Here is an 18618-nt window from a genome sequence, read left to right on the forward strand (position 1 = left end):
CTATTGAGGATATTGATATCATTAAGTGTTCCCGGCAACCCAAAAAATGCATGCCAAATCCATGTGTCCTGAGATGCTACGGCCTCAAGCACAATGGTAGCATCACGGCTTTTACCGCAATACATTCCATGCCATGCCTTTGGGCAATTTTTCAACCTCCAATGCATGCAGTCCAAGACTACCTAGCATCCCCGGCCATCCCCTTTTTTCATTCATTTCCATTAATCTCTTTGTATCTTCCTCGTTTGGTGCCCGAAGATACTGCTCACCGTACAGCCGAATGACCAACTTGGAAACCTACGGACTGACTCCGTGGTTGTATCTTGCCCAATGCGAAGATACTCGTCGGTATAATCCGCGGATATGCCATAAGCGAGTACCCGCATTGCCACCGATATCTTTTGATATGCACTAAACCCCATGATACCGGCGGCGGATCTACGACGTTTAAAGTAATAGGAGGCGGCCTCACAATCGGTGACAATCTTCACAAACAAACTACGCCGCATTCGGTACCTTCTGCGGAAGAGACGAGGAGGGTATGTAGGTACCTCCGCGAAGTAGTCTTCCATCAAATGCTCGTGTCCGAGAGCGCGGTTCCGGTAGATGGTGACTCGCCCCATCTTCGACCCTCTCCTCTGATCCATCAGCTTCACGCGGTTTTCAAAGGATTGCACGTCGATGAGGAGGCTCATCATCTCGACGTCATCGTCTTGCAACAACTCGTCGATGTCCGAATCGTCGGATGACGACCAACCCCGACGAATCGGACAACGAGTCCATGTTGTTGTTCACCTCCATCTACACAATACAACAAATAATAAATTGTGAGTGCCAACAATGAATCAAAAAGAAAAAAAAAGGAAGAACAGGAAGCATACCTGCGGGGAGGTCGGGGCGGCGGCGCGGCTGCCTCTGGCCCGCCTGGCCTCTGGCGCGGCGGCTCGAGGAGGCCTGAGGCCGGCCTGCCTCTGGCCGCTGGGGGCCGGGAGGCGGCTGGGGGCGGGAGCCGACCGGGGGGCGAGGGGCGGGGCCCGACGGCTGAGGCGGGCGGGCAGGGGGCGGGGCGCGGCGGGGCGGGAGGCGGCGGGGCAGGAGGCCGGGGGGTGGGGCTCGGGGCGGGGCGGCCGGGGGCCGGGGCGCGGGGCGGGAGGCGGCGGGAAATGGCGGATCCGGCGGCGGGGAGTGTGGCGCAGGGGCGGGACGGCCGCGGCGTCGAGGGAAGGCGGGGGCCGGCCGGATTGGCGGCGAGCGACGGCCGGCGGCTAGGAAGGGAGGAAGCGGGAGGTTGGGGACGGGAAACTTTCCTCCCGCGCGATGGGGGAAGGGAGTGCGAGCTGGGGTCGCGCGCCCCCCTCCAACCCTCACTTCTATGGTTCGAAATTGGGTTTGAGGGTTGGACCCTTACTTTTTTTTAAGGGTTTGAGGGTTTAGGGGTTCTAGTCTTTGCGTTTTTTTTGTTGCAACCCGCGAAAAAGCGGTTATTTTTGAGGGTTTAGGGGTACTACTAGTAATGCTCTTAGCCGTTTCCATGGAGGGATGGTTGAAACTGGCTCTGTGCAACTGAAGAATGTGGTATGTAGTGAAGAATATGATATGTCAGACTTTGTAAATTACGCTGTAGCTCGAGATTTATCAGGCTCTTAAAAAAATGAAGAGCTCTTAAAAATAACTGAAGAGATGCTTTGACACGATGGCAAGCTTGGTGCACTAGCGTCCTGTGCTTCAAAGCGAGTGCTCTTATTGTGATTCCCAATCTAATGTTCGCGCTCTGATGAATAAGTGTTTGATCTTCCAAATGGCCTTTCAAATATGTTATTGATGACCCGTATCAAAATATAAGACATTTTTGTAGGCCGGTTTAGCCTACAAAAACATCTTATATTTTGGTACCCAGGGAGTACATGTCAATAATGAACAGCAAAAGGTGAAGAAATAATCAGTAATATCATTCATGCAACCAACAGCATATGACCCAGTTGAATCTCCTCTCTCAAGTTTGTTATACACAAGTCAAGGCCCTCCCTCAGGTTGACATTCGTCCAACACAAAGAAACACATCGGCATAGGCATCGGCATAGCCATCGGCATAGGCATCAAACAGGTGAGGTGAGGCCAAGAAGCAAACAGATCCATTCAGAGTGACAAACAAAATCTAACTACTGTTTTGCAGCACAAAACGATAAAGGGACCCTAGCTCATCTCCCAAGGAGTTTAATGTTCCCAATCTGCCAATGCATCACAGTCTTGCAGCAAAAAAACAGAACCCTTTGTGCAATTTTTAGAACACTGGCCTACTTCTTGGCCGGAGCTTCGCTCTTCCCATTCTCACCCGACTCTTCCTTCGGTACAAATATGTCATGTAGCCATGGGAAAAAAGAACGCAGCAGGCCGTTTAGCAGCGCCGCCGCCATCTTGCTGTACTTGCCACTCAGCTCTACCACGGTCTCCTCGATAACCAAATACACGTACCAGACAACAGCAGTTGCTGCAGCTACCGCATGCAAACCCGTCAAGCCAAGAACTGTGATTTCATCAGTCAGCTCCTTGAGGCCCAAATCAATGCTGTCAAACTTTTGCTTGTTCCACAACTCCATATTCCTCGCAGCTTCATTGCCGGCCACGTTGGCGAGGCTTGCTATGCTTTGACCTTCTGGAGAAAGCTGATTGTACATGGCAGCTGCTGTCTTGTTGTCCAGCGGCTGGAATGGCATCTGGGCAAATCCCCTCCGCTGCTGCCCAGGCCCAAATGTGGTCTGCACACATCATTACAGAGCAAAAAATCAAGTTAGCACGGCGTGAGCATCCCCATTGAGACTTTACAGGAAGAGAAAGCAAAATATGTAGTGCAGCTGGGAACGCTCATTACTAACCAGTCCATAAGCAGTGATGTCCGGACGCGACAAGCGGCGTGCCACAGGAAGAGCAGGCACACCAAAAGACACAACCTACAAGAAGAGTGTGTATTTACTTACACATGAGTGAATGGACCAATAAGAAAAGCTACTGCAAACTGTTCAGCTCTTGACATCAAATGCACTATTGAAATTGGACTAAAGCACTCCTGATAAGAAGTGAGGACCGCCTCTAAGGATTAAGGATCAGTGAGGGGATCAAAATCTTATAGCATGATAATCAGGAACACACCAAGAATGATGATCTCCATCACCGATGGGCGTAAGCAATTTACACGTGCACATACCCTCCAATTATTCAGGGTTTATTTGGGGGGATTATACAATCTAAAGAAGTTAGTTTCTTATAAAAAACGTTGCCGCTTCCATTATTGCCTACAAACAGAGCATTGTTTATTACATATATTAGGTACTCCCTCCGTCCGAAAATACTTGTCATTAAAATGGACAAAAAGGGATGTATCTAGAACTAAAATACATCTAGATACATCTCCTTTTATTCATTTTGATGACAAGTATTTCCGGGCGGAGGGAGTATCATTTTGTTTACAGAATCTCCAATTTTTGCATACAAGTATAAGACAGGCAGAGAAACAAAATCACCGACATGGAAGTCGCTTTCTCTGCGGTGGGTGAGATCAGAGAAAGGAAATCAAGTCGACTAACATGGCAATCACTACAACACTCCAGTCTCCAGGGACTAACTAGATGCGACCAGTACAAATCCGACAGGGACTAAAGCACTCCTGTAAAGAGGCGAGGACTGCCTCTACGCATCAGTGAGGGAGGAAGGGAGCAAAGAACTGACCTCCGATGATATGCTCCTGCAGGACACGGGCTGACCACCGGCCAGTGGGGTTGTGCGGGGCGCAGGTTGAGGCACACGCGGAGCAGAGGTATGGATGCCAGCGCCATCGTCCTTGGCATTCCTTCAGAAAAAACAGAAGAGGAAAAAAAGAACATATGTTGAGAAACATGGCTATCCAGATACCAGATACGACAAGCAGGAAAAAACAGACTGTAATAATTTTACCTCCATTTGGACTCACGCAGGAGGTCAATTGGCCTTGAAGGTCCCTTGCCCTGCTGCTCACCCTACAAATGCAGCATCGAACATAAATAGCGAGCTTGGACTGTAGGTGTTGCAAGCATCATCAAAAGAGCTTGGACTGTAGGTATTACAAATCTTAAGAAAGTAGCAAGCTTTCCTTAGTTTAACCTCAATTGTTGTGTACAAATTCTCCAGTTTCTGCATTTAAGTGGTATATATAATAAGACACACAGACAGAAAGACAGAGATGGGGGTAAAATCGCTAGCACCCAAGCTGTGCTCACTGCTGTGAGCACATGGAGATAGGGCAAAATCAAGTGCCTATCACCACAAATACGCCAATCTCCATAATAAATCGGCCAATCAAGTCCTAGAAATGGAAGATGGACACTCCTGGGATGCGACCCATACTAACCAAAGCACTCCTGGGACTACTAGAATCGGCCAATCAGGTACTAGTCTCGCTACCAAGGATGGGAGAGGGACGGGGAGACGGACCTGCACGGGCTTGCTGCTGTAGGTCATCGGACGAACGCATGGGCAGGGTGCCGGCGGCGAGGCGCGGGGAGCCGCAGCCCGCACCTGCAGAGCCGAGCCGCGCACCCTGGAGGCAAGCCGCCCAAGAGCCATCCCTCGCGGAGGTCGTGGACGGCGGCGGCGGCGACGTCGGGGACGGCGGCGGTCGACGGCGTCTAGGGTTGGGGCGGGCAGGTTGGTGCTCGCTCGATTTCTCCAGAACCTTCTCCAGAGTGGATCGGGCGCTCCCTATATACTCCACCTGTCTGTCCATTCGGTTGATGCTTTGTTTGATTTTTTTTAAAATATAAGTCTTTTTAAATATTTCAATACGGATCTATATAGGCATATAATAGGAGTATGTAGTTCATGTTGGAATCTCTACTAAAAAAGAGTTATATTTAGGAACGGACAGAATACTACGTTTAATTGCAAACCAACCTGTGCTTCGGTGATTAGGAGGATTGTGGTTATACCTGGCCATGGGACAGGCCGGGTCGGGCTTGGGCCGGGTCTAAAAAAGCCCACGGCAGAAAACTGAGGCCCAGGCCCTACCATCGGGTCTACTTTTCAAGCACAAGCCCGACCCATCTGGTAAAAAGCCCTGAGGGCTTAGGGTCGTGGGTTGGGCCTCTTCCTTAAAATGCCAATATGCCAAGCCCAAGCCCGTCCAGGCCTTGCTGGTGGGCTCAAAACTCAGGCACAAGCCCGGCCCACGGGCAAGCCCATGGGCCTAGGCCCTGGATTTTAGGGCTGGGCTGACAGGGCCGGGCCGGAGATGGCTAGGACTAACTGTGGTATCCTTTGCCCATCAGAGTTGTAAGTCTGGTGCTCGCATTTTTCTGAATTTTTGGCAATGTGCATTTAGTGGGAGGAGACGTCCCCGTTGACTACAAAGGCGTCTATGACGACTTCATCAATTTTAAGATGATGTGCTGGTTCAGTCTCGCGGAGGTGCTCATAGGGGTAGTGTCGTGGTTTTGTCATGGCAGATGTCCTAATGTAAGGACTTAGACGTGAGGCCATCGCAAACGGTGATTAGCTTGTCGGGGTTGAGCGGGTCGAAGGACACGGGTTTACCCAGGTTCGGCCCCTCACGATGGAGGTAAAAGGCTACTCCTGTTTTTCTACTTATTGCTTGAGTATCGATTATAAGGGAGCGGATTTGCTTGAGCTAACTATCGATTGATTGTAAAAGCCTACTCCGTCGCAACAGTCGCTCCACACCACTAACCTACAGCCCCCACGCCGCTGCGAGGGGTAAAGACCTGCTGCGCTGCCACCAGCCATCCCCGCCGCCACGCTACCACACCACCACCACACAAGCGTCTCCGAGCCCTACCAGAGCCGCCCAGCACCCTGCTACCCCACCCCGGAGCAGTCAAGCCGCCAACCGCCATGCCACTACCTAGCCTGGCTGCCGGCCACCCCCAAAGGCGTCCGTCGCCACCACCCCCGGATCTGGGCAGGGGCACCCAGATCCGCCGCCAGCAAGGCCCCGCCCCCACCCCGGAGCCCCACAAGGAGGGGGGAGAACCGTCGGCACTCCAGGACGCATGGGAGGAAGGAGCTAAGCACGAGGAAGGAGCTGAGCATCCCAGGAAATCCTCTTTGCTGCATTCTGTGCTAGGATCCGAGCAGTGTCTTCCGCATTGGGTGTTCGTAAGTATTGCGGTCCAAACACTGCCACCACTGCCCGACATAACTTGTAGAAACACTCAATGGTGGTGGACTCGGCCATGCGCCCATAGTCGTCGAGTGAATCACTGATACGTCTCCGTCGTATCTACTTTTCCAAACACTTTTGCCCTTGTTTTGGACTCTAACTTGCATGATTTGAATGAAACTAACCCGGACTGACGTTGTTTTCAGCAGAATTGCCATGATGTTGTTTTATGTGCAGAAAACAAAAGTTCTCGGAATGACCTGAAACTCCACGGAACGTCAAGTTAAAAATAATAAAAAATCCTTGCCAAAGATGAAGACCAGGGGCCCCACACCCTGTCCACGAGGGTGGGGGTGCCCCCCCTAGGGCGCGCCCCCTACCTCGTGGGCCCCCTGGAGCTCCTCCGACGCCAACTCCAACTCTATATATTTGCTTTCGGGGAGAAAAAAATTAAGGAGAAGAAATAATCGCGTTTTACGATACGGAGCCGCCGCCAAGCCCTAAAACCTCTTGGGAGGGCTGATCTGGAGTCCGTTCGTGGCTTGAGAGAGGGGGATTCGTCGCCGTCGTCATCATCAACCATCCTCCATCACCAATTTCATGATGCTCACCGCCGTGCGTGAGTAATTCCATCGTAGGCTTGCTGGACGGTGATGGGTTGGATGAGATCTATCATATAATCGAGTTAGTTTTGTTAGGGTTTGATCCCTAGTATCCACTATGTTCTGAGATTGATGTTGCTATGACTTTTCTATGCTTAATGCTTGTCCCTAGGGCCCGAGTGCCATGATTTCAGATCTGAACCTATTATGTTTTCATGAATTTATGTGTGTTCTTGATCCTATCTTGCAAGTCTATAGTCACCTACTATGTGTTATGATCCGGCACCCCCGAAGTGACAATAATCGGGACCACTCTTGGTGATGACCTTAGTTTGAGGAGTTCATGTATTCACTATGTGCTAATGCTTTGTTCCGGTTCTCTATTAAAAGGAGGCCTTAATATCCCTTAGTTTCCGTAAGGACCCCGCTGCCACGGGAGGGTAGGACAAAAGATGTCATGCAAGTTCTTTTCCATAAGCACGTATGACTATATTCGGAATACATGCCTACATTACATTGATGAATTGGAGCTAGTTCTGTGTCACCCTATGTTATGACTGTTACATGATGAATCGCATCTGGCATAATTCTCCATCACCGGTCCAATGCCTACGAGCTTTCCATATACTGGTTTACGCTTATTTACTTTCCCGTTGCTACTGTTACAATCACTACAAAATACCAAAAATATTACTTTTGCTTCTGTTACTTTTGTTACCGTTACCACCACTATCATATTACTTTGCTGCTAAACACTTTGCTGCAGATACTAAGTTTCCAGGTGTGGTTGAATTGACAACTCAGTTGCTAATACTTGAGAATATTCTTTGGCTCCCCTTGTGTCGAATCAATAAATTTGGGTTAAATACTCTACCCTCGAAAGCTGTTGCGATCCCCTATACTTGTGGGTTATCAAGACTAATTTCTGGCACCGTTGCCGGGGAACATAGCTCTATTCTTTGAGTCACTTGGGATTTATATCTGCTGGACACTATGAAGAACTTGAAAGACGCTAAGACAACAATTTATCCCTCAACTACGAGGGGAGGTAAGGAACTGCCATCTAGCTATGCACTTGATTCACCTTCTGTTATGAGTAAGCTTGCGACACCTAAACCCGCTTCTGCTATTCGTTCTGATATGTCGCACGTTATTGATGATGCCACTTCTGCTATGCATGATACTTATGATGAAACTACTTCTATGCCTGATAATACTGTGCCCCTTGGTGAATTTCTTGATGAACAAATTGCTAGGGCTAGAAAGAAAGAAATTATTGAATCTGATTATATTGATGAAAGTGATGATGAAGATAGGCCTATTATTCCTGAAGGTTATGTTTTTGATATGGAATCTTCTGCCGCTATTTTAGCTTGCAGAGATAGTCGTGAACTTAAGAGGCTATTAATTAAATGGAACAAGGAATCACTTAGAGATAAAATGAGGCCTGACCCTGCTTTTGCTACTTCACCTATTTGTGTTCCCGATAAGGATTATGAATTCTTTGTTGATCCTGATATAATTACCTTGGTTGAATCTGATCCTTTTCATGGTTATGAATCTGAAAATGTTGTGGCACATCTTACTAAATTAAATGATATAGCCACCCTGTTCACTAATGATGAGAGATCTCGATATTTTTATATACTTAAAATACTTCCGTTCTCATTAAAGGGTGATGCTAAGATATGGTTTAATTCTCTTGATCCTGGTTGTGTGCGTAGTCCCCAGGATATGATTTATTACTTCTTTGCTAAATATTTCCCTGCTCATAAGAAACAAGCTGCTTTAAAGGAAATATACAACTTTGTGCAAATTAAAGAAGAGAGTCTCCCACAAGCTTGGGGGAGGCTTCTCAAGTTACTTAATGCTTTGCCTGATCGTCCTCTTAAGAAAAATGAAATACTTGATATCTTTTATAATGGACTAACCGATGCTTCCAGAGATTACCAGGATAGTTGTGCTGGTTCTCTTTTCAGGGAAAGAACACCGGATGAAGCTGAAATTCTATTGAATAATATGTTGACAAATGAAAATAATTGGGCACCTCCTGAGCCAACTCCTGCTCCAATTAATGATCCTATTCCTAAACCAACTGCGAAGAAGAGAGGTGTTCTATTTCTCAATCCCGAAGATATGCAAGAGGCAAAGAAATCTATGAAAGAAAAAGGTATTAAAGCTGAAGATGTTAAGAATTTACCTCCTATTGAAGAAATACATGGTCTTGATTTACCGCCTGTTGAAGAAACATATGATCTTGATCCATTACCTATTGAAGAACCTCCTGATCTTGATAACCCGACATAGGTAGTAAAGGTAAATTCTCTCTATAGATATGATAAGGCTGAAATCCCTCCTACTAAGATTGCTAGTCAGTGCTCGGATGAGTTTGATAAATTTATGTTTAAGCAAGAAGATTTTAATGCTTATTTTGGTAGACAATTAAAACAGAATACTTATATGATTAAACACATGGGTGATTATATGGCTAATATTAGAGGTGAACTTAAACTTGTTAGCAAACATGCTTCTATGGTTACCACTCAAGTAGAACAAGTACTTAAGGCTCAAAAAGAATTGCTCGATGAAATGAATAGTAAGAAAAATGATTATGCTATTAGAGTGGCTACTAGAACTGGTAGAATGACTCAGGAACCTTTGTATCCTAAAGGCCACCCTGAGAGAATTGAGCAAGATTCTCAGAGAAATAATATTGATGCACCTAGTTCCTCTAAAAGGAAGAAAATAAAAATAATAGGACTTTGCAAACTTCTAGTGAACCTATTGCTGAACCACCTGATAATCCAAATGATATCTCTATGTCTGATGCTGAAACACAATCTGGTAATGAACATGAACCTAATGAAAATGTTAATGATGATGTTCATGATGATGCTCAACCTAGTAATGATAATGATGTAGAAATTGAACCTGTTGTTGATCTTGATAACCCACAATCAAAGAATCAACGTTATGATAAGAGAGACTTTGTTGCTAGGAAACATGGTAAAAAAAGAGAACCATGGGTTCAGAAACCCATGCCTTTTCCTCCCAAACCATCCAAGAAAAAGAATGATGAGGATTTTGAGCGATTTGCTGAAATGATTAGACCTATATTTTTGCATATGCGATTAACTGATATGCTCAAAATGAATCCTTATGCTAAATATATGAAAGATATTGTCACTAATAAAATAAAGATACCGGAAGCTGAAATTTCCACCATGCTTGCTAATTATACTTTTAAGGGTGGAATACCAAAGAAACTTGGAGATCCAGGAGTACCTACTATACCATGCTCCATTAAAAGAAACTATGTTAAAACTGCTTTATGTGATCTTGGAGCCGGTGTTAGTGTTATGCCTCTTTCTTTATATCGTAGACTTGACTTGAATAAGTTGACACCTACTGAAATATCTTTGCAAATGGCTGATAAATCAACTGCTATACCTGTCGGTATTTGTGAGGATGTGCATGTTGTGGTTGCAAACGTTACTATTTTAACGGACTTTGTTATTCTTGATATTCCCGAGGACGATAGTATGTCTATTATTCTTGGAAGACCTTTTTTGAATACTGCAGGGGCTGTTATTGATTGCAACAAAGGCAATGTCACTTTTCATGTTAATGGTAATGAGCATACAGTACACTTCCCGAGGAAACAACCTCAAGTTCATAGTATCAACTCTATTGGAAAAATTCCATCGATTATATTTGGAGGTTTTGAATTTCCTCTTCCTACTGTCAAGAAGAAATATGATATTCTTATTATTGGGATGTGCATATCCCCGTTGAGGTAACATAGTGTTATTCGAAATTTCTCCGGTTCCATGTTAATCGGAATGAGTTTGTTAACAAGACCTGATCAACCTTGTTAGTGGATTCCTTTTGATGAGCATGAGATGGATGAAACTAGAAGGCACAACCTTCTGTACCCTCTTTATACTCTCTGTTATTTAGTTGAAATAAAGTAAAAATAGTATTTTTCTGTTTGTTTCCTGATTTATCCGTGCAATATAAAAATATCCCGAAAATAAAAGTCCTCCAAATGACATGCCAATTTAATATGATTTTTTCGGGAATATTTGAGGATTTATGGTACTGAAATCACCGCGGGGGGAGCTGCCACCTGGCCACGAGGGTGGAGGGCGCCCCCCTGCCTCGTGGGCCCACGGTGGCCCTCCTCCACTTATTCCTGCACCCATCCTCTTCTGCTTCCTCCCACAAACACGAATATCTGGTTCAAGCACGAGTTCTAGCTCACTTTGCTGTGATTTTCGATCTCCTTGCTCAAAGCACTTCTCACAAAACTGCTTGGGGAGATTGTTCCTTGGTATGTGACTCCTCCATTGGTCCAATTAATTTTTGTTCTAGTGCTTTATTCTTTGCAAATTTGTGCTGCATAGGTGACCATGTTCTTGAGCTTGCATGTCAAATTTATATGGTTCCAAGTAGTTCTAATGCTTGATATAGGCTCTAGGCACTTGTAGGGGTAGTTGCTATCAATTTTGTTGAGCTTTTTTCACTTTTGTTTGAAGTTACTAAAAAATTCAGAAATTTTTCAGAGAAAAACAATATGCTTAGGAAGATGTTCCAGGGTGGTTCTTCAAGGAAGCAAGGCCCCAGGCTTGCCATGCGAGATGCTGATGAGGAGCCCCCAAGGGACGCTCCCGTGAGGCCATGTGAATGGCCTTCGGAAAATTTTATGGATCGAGTGGGAATCAAAGAAGAATTTAACGCATATTTGCGTAACGCCGATCTTGTGGACTTTGAGGCAGACAAATGCCCCCAGTATCATCAACTCACTAGCTCATTTGTGAGGAGGTTTGAGTTTTCATATTCGCGTAATTCTCCTTCAGTCATGTTTGATCTTTATGACAAATCTTATACCATGGACTTAGAGGATTTTACTTTTGCTTGCAAACTCCCACAATGGGGTAGCACTATTGATCCCCGTAAATCTGAATTTAGAAACTTCCTTGCTAGTATAACTGTAGGAGAATCTAGAGACATAACACAAGCTACCATAGGGAGCATTCACTTTTCTGCAATATATTATTTTGATCTCTTCATAGGTAGATGTATAAATGCTAAGGATGAAGCATGTCACATGTGTGTCCCTGACCTTAGCATTCTTAGGAGTGCTGTGTTAGGAGACCAATCTTATCATATGGGAGCCATTGTAGCACGTAGGTTGCATCTTAATAGATATAATGGAGATTTCTTTGGAGGAATTTATGCAACCCGCTTAGCTAATTTTCTTGAGATAGACGTTCGTGAGGGAGATATGGAGTTGCCTCCTACTTACTTAGATTTTGATTCTATGGTCTCCCACCAGTTTGTCGAGAGGACTGAATTGTTGGGGAACGTAGCAATAATTCAAAAAATTCTACGTATCACCAAGATAAATCTATGAAGTCATCTAGCAACGAGGGAGGAGTGGATCTACATACCCTTGTAGATCGCACGCGGAAGCGTTCAAGAGAACGGGGTTGATGGAGTCGTACTCGTCGTGATCCAAATCACCGATGATCCTAGCGCCGAACGGACGGCACCTCCGCGTTCAACACACGTACGGAGCAGCGACGTCTCCTCCTTCTTGATCCAGCAAGGGGGAAGGAGAGGTTGATGGAGATCCAGCAGCACGACGGCGTGGTGGTGGAAGTAGCGGGATTCCAACAGGGCTTCGCCAAGCGCTGCGGGAGGAGGGAGATGTGTCATGGGAGGGAGAGGGAGGCGCCAGGGCTTAGGTATTGCTGCCCTCCCTTCCCCCCACTATATATAGGGCCAAGGGAGAGGGGGGGCGCAGCCTTGGCCCTTCCTCCAAGGAAGGGTGCGGCCAAGGGAGGAGTCCCTCCTCCCCAAGGCACCTCGGAGGTGCCTTCCCCCTTTAGGACTCTTCCTTTCCCTCTTCTCTTGGCGCATGGGCCTCTTGGGGCTGGTGCCCTTGGCCCATATAGGCCAAGGCGCACCCCCTACAGCCCATGTGGCCCCCGGGGCAGGTGGCCCCACCCGGTGGACCCCCGGGACCCTTCCGGTGGTCCCGGTACAATACCGGTGACCCCGAAACTTGTCCCGATGGCCGAAATAGCACTTCCTATATATAATTCTTTACCTCCGGACCATTCCGGAACTCCTCGTGACGTCCGGGATCTCATCCGGGACTCCGAACAACTTTCGGGTTACCGCATACTAATATCTCTATAACCCTAGCGTCACCGAACCTTAAGTGTGTAGACCCTACGGGTTCGGGAGACATGCAGACATGACCGAGATGACTCTCCGGTCAATAACCAACAGCGGGATCTGGATACCCATGTTGGCTCCCACATGTTCCACGATGATCTCATCGGATGAACCACGATGTCAAGGACTTAATCAATCCCGTATACAATTCCCTTTGTCTAGCGGTACGATACTTGCCCGAGATTCGATCGTCGGTATCCCGATACCTTGTTCAATCTCGTTACCGGCAAGTCTCTTTACTCGTTTCGTAACACATCATCCCGTGATCAACTCCTTGATCACATTGTGCACATTATGATGATGTCCTACCGAGTGGGCCCAGAGATACCTCTCCGTTTACACGGAGTGACAAATCCCAGTCTCGATTCGTGCCAACCCAACAGACACTTTCGGAGATACCTGTAGTGTACCTTTATAGCCACCCAGTTACGTTGTGACGTTTGGCACACCCAAAGCACTCCTACGGTATCCGGGAGTTGCACAATCTCATGGTCTAAGGAAATGATACTTGACATTAGAAAAGCTTTAGCATACGAACTACATGATCTTGTGCTAGGCTTAGGATTGGGTCTTGTCCATCACATCATTCTCCTAATGATGTGATCCCGTTATCAACGACATCCAATGTCCATGGTCAGGAAACCGTAACCATCTATTGATCAACGAGCTAGTCAACTAGAGGCTTACTAGGGACATGGTGTTGTCTATGTATCCACACATGTATCTGAGTTTCCTATCAATACAATTCTAGCATGGATAATAAACGATTATCATGAACAAGGAAATATAATAATAACCAATTTATTATTGCCTCTAGGGCATATTTCCAACAGTCTCCCACTTGCACTAGAGTCAATAATCCAGTTCACATCGCTATGTGACTAACACTCAAGGTCACATCCCCATGTGACTAACACCCAAAGAGTTTACTAGAGTCAATAATCTAGTTCACATTACCATGTGATTAACACTCGATGAGTTCTGGGTTTGATCATGTTATGCTTGTGAGAGATGTTATAGTCAACGGGTCTGAATCTTTCAGATCCGTATGTACTTCGCAAATCTCTATGTCATCTTGTAGATGCAGCTACTACGCTATATTTGGAGCCATTTCAAATAACTGTTCTACTTGGAGCTATTCTAAATTGTTGCTCCATTATACGTATCCGGTATCTCTACTCAGAGCTATCCGGATAGGTGTTAAGCTTGCATCGACGTAACTCTTTACGTCGAACTCTTTATCACCTCCATAATCGAGAAAATTCCTTAGTCCACTAGTTACTAAGGATAACTTTGACCGCTGTCCTGTGATCCATTCTTAGATCACTCTTGTACCCCTTGACTGACTCATGGCAAGGCACATTTCAGGTGCGGTACACAGCATAGCATACTGTAGAGCCTATGTCTTAAGCATAGGGGACGACCTTCGTCCTTTCTCTCTATTCTGCCGTGGTCGAGCTTTAAGTCTTAACTTCATACCTTACAACTCAGGCAAGAACTCCTTCTTTGACTGATCCATCTTGAACACCTTCAAGATCATGTCAAGGTATGTGCTCATTTGAAAGTACCATTAAGCGTTTTGATCTATCCTTATAGATCTTGATGCTCAATGTTCAAGTAGCTTAATCCAGGCTTTCCATTGAAAAACACTTTCCAAATAACCCTATATGCTTTCCAGAAATTCTACGTCATTTCTGATCAACAATATGTCAACAACATATATTCATCAGAAATTCTATAGTGCTCCCACTCACTTCTTTGGAAATACAAGTTTCTCATAAACTTTGTATACACCCAAAATCTTTGATCATCTCATCAAAGCATACATTCCAACTCCGAGATGCTTACTCCAGTCCTTAGAAGGATTGCTGGAGCTTTGCATACTTATTAGCATCTTTCAGGATTGACAAAACCTTCCGGTTGTATCACATACAACCTTTCCTCAAGAAAATCGTCGAGGAAACAATGTTTTGACATCCTATCTGCAAGATTTCATAAATAATGCAGTAATCGCTAATATAATTCCAACAGACTCTTAGCATCGCTACGAGTGAGAAAGTCTCATCGTAGTCAACTCCTTGAACTTGTCGGAAAACATCTTAACGACAAGTCGAGCTTTCTTAATGGTGACATTTACCATCATTGTCCGTCTTCCTTTTAAAATCCATCTGTACTCAACAGCCTTACGACCATCGAGCTGTTCTGCCAAAGTCTACACTTTGTTTTCATACATGGATCCTCTCTCGGATTTTATGGCCTCGAGCCATTTATCGGAATCCGGGCCCACCATCGCTTCTCCATAGCTCGTAGGTTCATTGTTGTCTAGCAACATGACTTCCAAGACAGGATTACGTACCACTCTGAAGTAGTACGCATCCTTGTCATCCCACGAGGTTTGGTAGTGACTTGATCTGAAGTTTCATGATCACTATCATAAGCTTCCACTTCAATTGGTGTAGGTGCCACAGGAACAACTCCTGTGCCCTGCCACACACTAGTTGAAGAGACGGTTCAATAACCTCATCAAGTCTCCACCATCCTCCCACTCAATTCTTTCGAGAGAAACTTTTCCTCGAGAAAGGACCCGATTCTAGAAACAATCCCTTATTGCTTTCGGATCTGAGACAGGAGGTATACCCAACTGTTTTGGGTGTCCTATGAAGATGCATTTATCCGCTTTGGGTTCGAGCTTATCAGCCTGAAACTTTTTCACATAAGCGTCGCAGCCCCAAACTTCTAAGAAATGACAGCTTAGGTTTCTCTAAACCATAGTTCATACGGTGTCATCTCATCGGAATTACGTGGTGCCCTATTTAAAGTGAATGTGGTTGTCTTTAATGCCTAACCCATAAACTATCGTGGTAATTCGATAAGAGACATCATGGTATGCATCATATCCAATAGGGTGCAGTTATGATGTTCGGACACACCATCACACTATGGTGTTCCAGGCTGTATTAGTTGTGAAACAATTTCCACAATGTCTTAATTCTGTGCCAAACTCGTAATTCAGATATTCATCTCTATGATCATATCATAGATATTTTATCCTCTTGTCACGACGATCTTTCAACTTCACCCTGAAATTACTTGAACCTTTCAATAATTCAGACTCGTGATTCATCAAGTAAATATACTCAACATCTACTCAAATCATCTGTGAAGTAAGAACATAACGATATCCACTACATGCCTCAGCACTCATTGGATTGCACACATCAAAATGTATTACTTCCAACAAGTTGCTTTCTAGTTCCATTTTACTGAAAACGAGGCTTTCAGTCATCTTGCCCATGTGGTATGATTTGCATGTCTCAAGTGATTCAAAATCAAGTGAGTCCAAACGGTCCATTTGCATGGAGTTTCTTCATGCATATACACCAATAGACATGGTTCGCATGTCTCAAACCTTTCAAAAACGAGTGAGCCCAAAGATCCATCAACATGGAGCTTCTTCATGCGTTTTATACCGATATGACTTACGTGGCAGTGCCACAAGTAGGTGGTACTATCATTACTATCTTTTGGCATGAACATGTGTATCACTACGATCGAGATTCAATAAACCATTCATTTTAGGTGTAAGACCATTGAAGGTATTATTCAAATAAACAGAGTAACCATTATTCTCCTTAAATGAATAACCGTATTGCGATAGACATAATCCAATCATGTCTATGCTCAACGCAAACACCAATCTCGATGGTAGAGGGAGCGTGCGATGCTTGATCATATCAACATTGGAAACACTTCCAACACATATCGTCAGCTCACCTTTAGCTAGTCTCCGTTTATTCCGTAGCTTTTATTTCGAGTTACTAACACTTAGCAACCGAACCGGTATCTAATACCCTGGTGCTACTAGGAGTACTAGTAAAGTACACATCAACACAATGTATATCCAATATACTTCTATCGACCTTGCCAGCCTTCTCATCTACCAAGTATCTAGGGTAATTCTGCTCCAGTGGCTGTTCCCCTTATTACAGAAGCACTTAGTCTCGGGTTTGGGTTCAACCTTGGGTTTCTTCACTAGAGCAGCAGCTGAATTGCCGTTTCATGAAGTATCCCTTCTTGCCCTTGCCCTTCTTGAAACTAGTGGTTTCACCAACCATCAACAATTGATGCTCCTTCTTGATTTCTACTTTTGTGGTGTCAAACATCGCGAATATCTCAAGGATCATCATATATGTCCCTGATATATTATAGTTCATCACGAAGCTCTAGCAGCTTGGTGGTAATGACTTCGGAGAAACATCACTATCTCATCTGGAAGATCAACTCCCACTCGATTCAAATGATTGTTGTACTCAGACAATCTGAGCACAAGCTCAACAATTGAGCTTTTCTCCCTTAGTTTGCAGGCTAAGAAAATCGTCGGAGGTCTTATACCTCTTGACGTGGGCACGAGCCTGAAATCCCAATTTCAGCCCTCGAAACATCTCATATGTTTCGCGACGTTTCAAAACGTCTTCGGTGCCTCAACTCTAAGCCGTTTAACTGAACTATCACGTAGTTATCAAAATGTGTATGTCAGATGTTCGCAACATCCATAGACAACGTTCGAGGTTCAGCACACTGAGCGGTGCATTAAGGACATAAGCCTTCTATGAAGCAATGAGGACAATCCTCAGTTTACGGACCTAGTCCGCATAATTGCTACTATCAACTTTCAACTAAATTTTCTCTAGGAACATATCTAAACAGTAGAACTAAAGCGCGAGCTACGACATAATTTGCGAAGACCTTTTGACTATGTTCAGGATAATTAAGTTCATCTTATGAACTCCCACTCAGATAGACATCCCTCTAGTCATCTAAGTGATTACATGATCCGAGTCAACTAGGCCGTGTCCGATCATCACGTGAGACGGACTAGTCAACATCGGTGAACATCTTCATGTTGATCGTATCTACCATACGACTCATGCTCGACCTTTCGGTCTCTTGTGTTCCGAGGCCATGTCTGTACATGCTAGGCTCGTCAAGTCAACCTAAGTGTTTCGCGTGTGTAAATCTGTCTTACACCCGTTGTATGTGAACGTTAGAATCTAACACCCGATCATCACGTGGTGCTTCGAAACAACGAACTGTCGCAACGGTGCACAGTTAGGGGGAACACTTTCTTGAAATTATTATGAGGGATCATCTTATTTACTACCGTCGTTCTAAGTAAACAAGATGCATAAACATGATAAACATCACATGCAATCAAATAGTGACATGATATGGCCATCATCACTTTGCTCCTCTTGATCTCCATCTTCGGGGCTCCATGATCATCATCGTCACCGGCATGACACCATGATCTCCATCATCGTGTCTTCATGAAGTTGTCTCGCCAACTATTACTTCTACTACTACAGCTAACGGTTAGCAATAAAGTAAAGTAATTACATGACGTTTATGTTGACACGCAGGTCATAAATAAATTAAGACAACTCCTATGGCTCCTGCCGGTTGTCATACTCATCGACATGCAAGTCGTGATTCCTATTACAAGAACATGATCAATCTCATACATCACATATATCATTCATCACATCCTTTTGGCCATATCACATCACATAGCATACCCTGCAAAAACAAGTTAGACGTCCTCTAATTGTTGTTTGCATGTTT

The 18618-nt window shown here is 45.0% G+C and overlaps 1 protein-coding gene across 1 annotated transcript; it reads right to left on the minus strand.

Moving 5' to 3' along the window:
- Positions 1-1928: 1928 nt before the first annotated feature.
- Positions 1929-4695, minus strand: LOC123150480 (uncharacterized). Its single transcript, XM_044570326.1, has 5 exons — positions 4465-4695; positions 3949-4010; positions 3724-3844; positions 2874-2948; positions 1929-2756 (listed from the first exon to the last, which is right to left on the minus strand). The coding sequence occupies exons 1-5, from the start codon at positions 4594-4596 to the stop codon at positions 2295-2297; spliced, it is 852 nt and encodes a 283-aa protein (XP_044426261.1). The 5' UTR covers positions 4597-4695; the 3' UTR covers positions 1929-2294.
- Between the last annotated feature and the right edge of the window lie 13923 nt (positions 4696-18618).

Source organism: Triticum aestivum, chromosome 7A (genome assembly GCF_018294505.1).
Source record: "Triticum aestivum cultivar Chinese Spring chromosome 7A, IWGSC CS RefSeq v2.1, whole genome shotgun sequence".
Taxonomy (NCBI): Eukaryota; Viridiplantae; Streptophyta; class Magnoliopsida; order Poales; family Poaceae; genus Triticum; species Triticum aestivum.

Excerpts from the sequence above, each read along its gene's own strand:
- LOC123150480 (XM_044570326.1), bottom strand. The coding sequence starts at position 4,596 with ATGGCTCTTGGGCGGCTTGCCTCCAGGGTGCGCGGCTCGGCTCTGCAG. Across the intron at positions 4,011-4,464 it reads ACAGCAGCAAGCCCGTGCAG|GGTGAGCAGCAGGGCAAGGG; the intron begins GTCCGTCTCCCC and ends CTGCATTTGTAG. Across the intron at positions 2,757-2,873 it reads ACATCACTGCTTATGGACTG|ACCACATTTGGGCCTGGGCA; the intron begins GTTAGTAATGAG and ends TGATGTGTGCAG.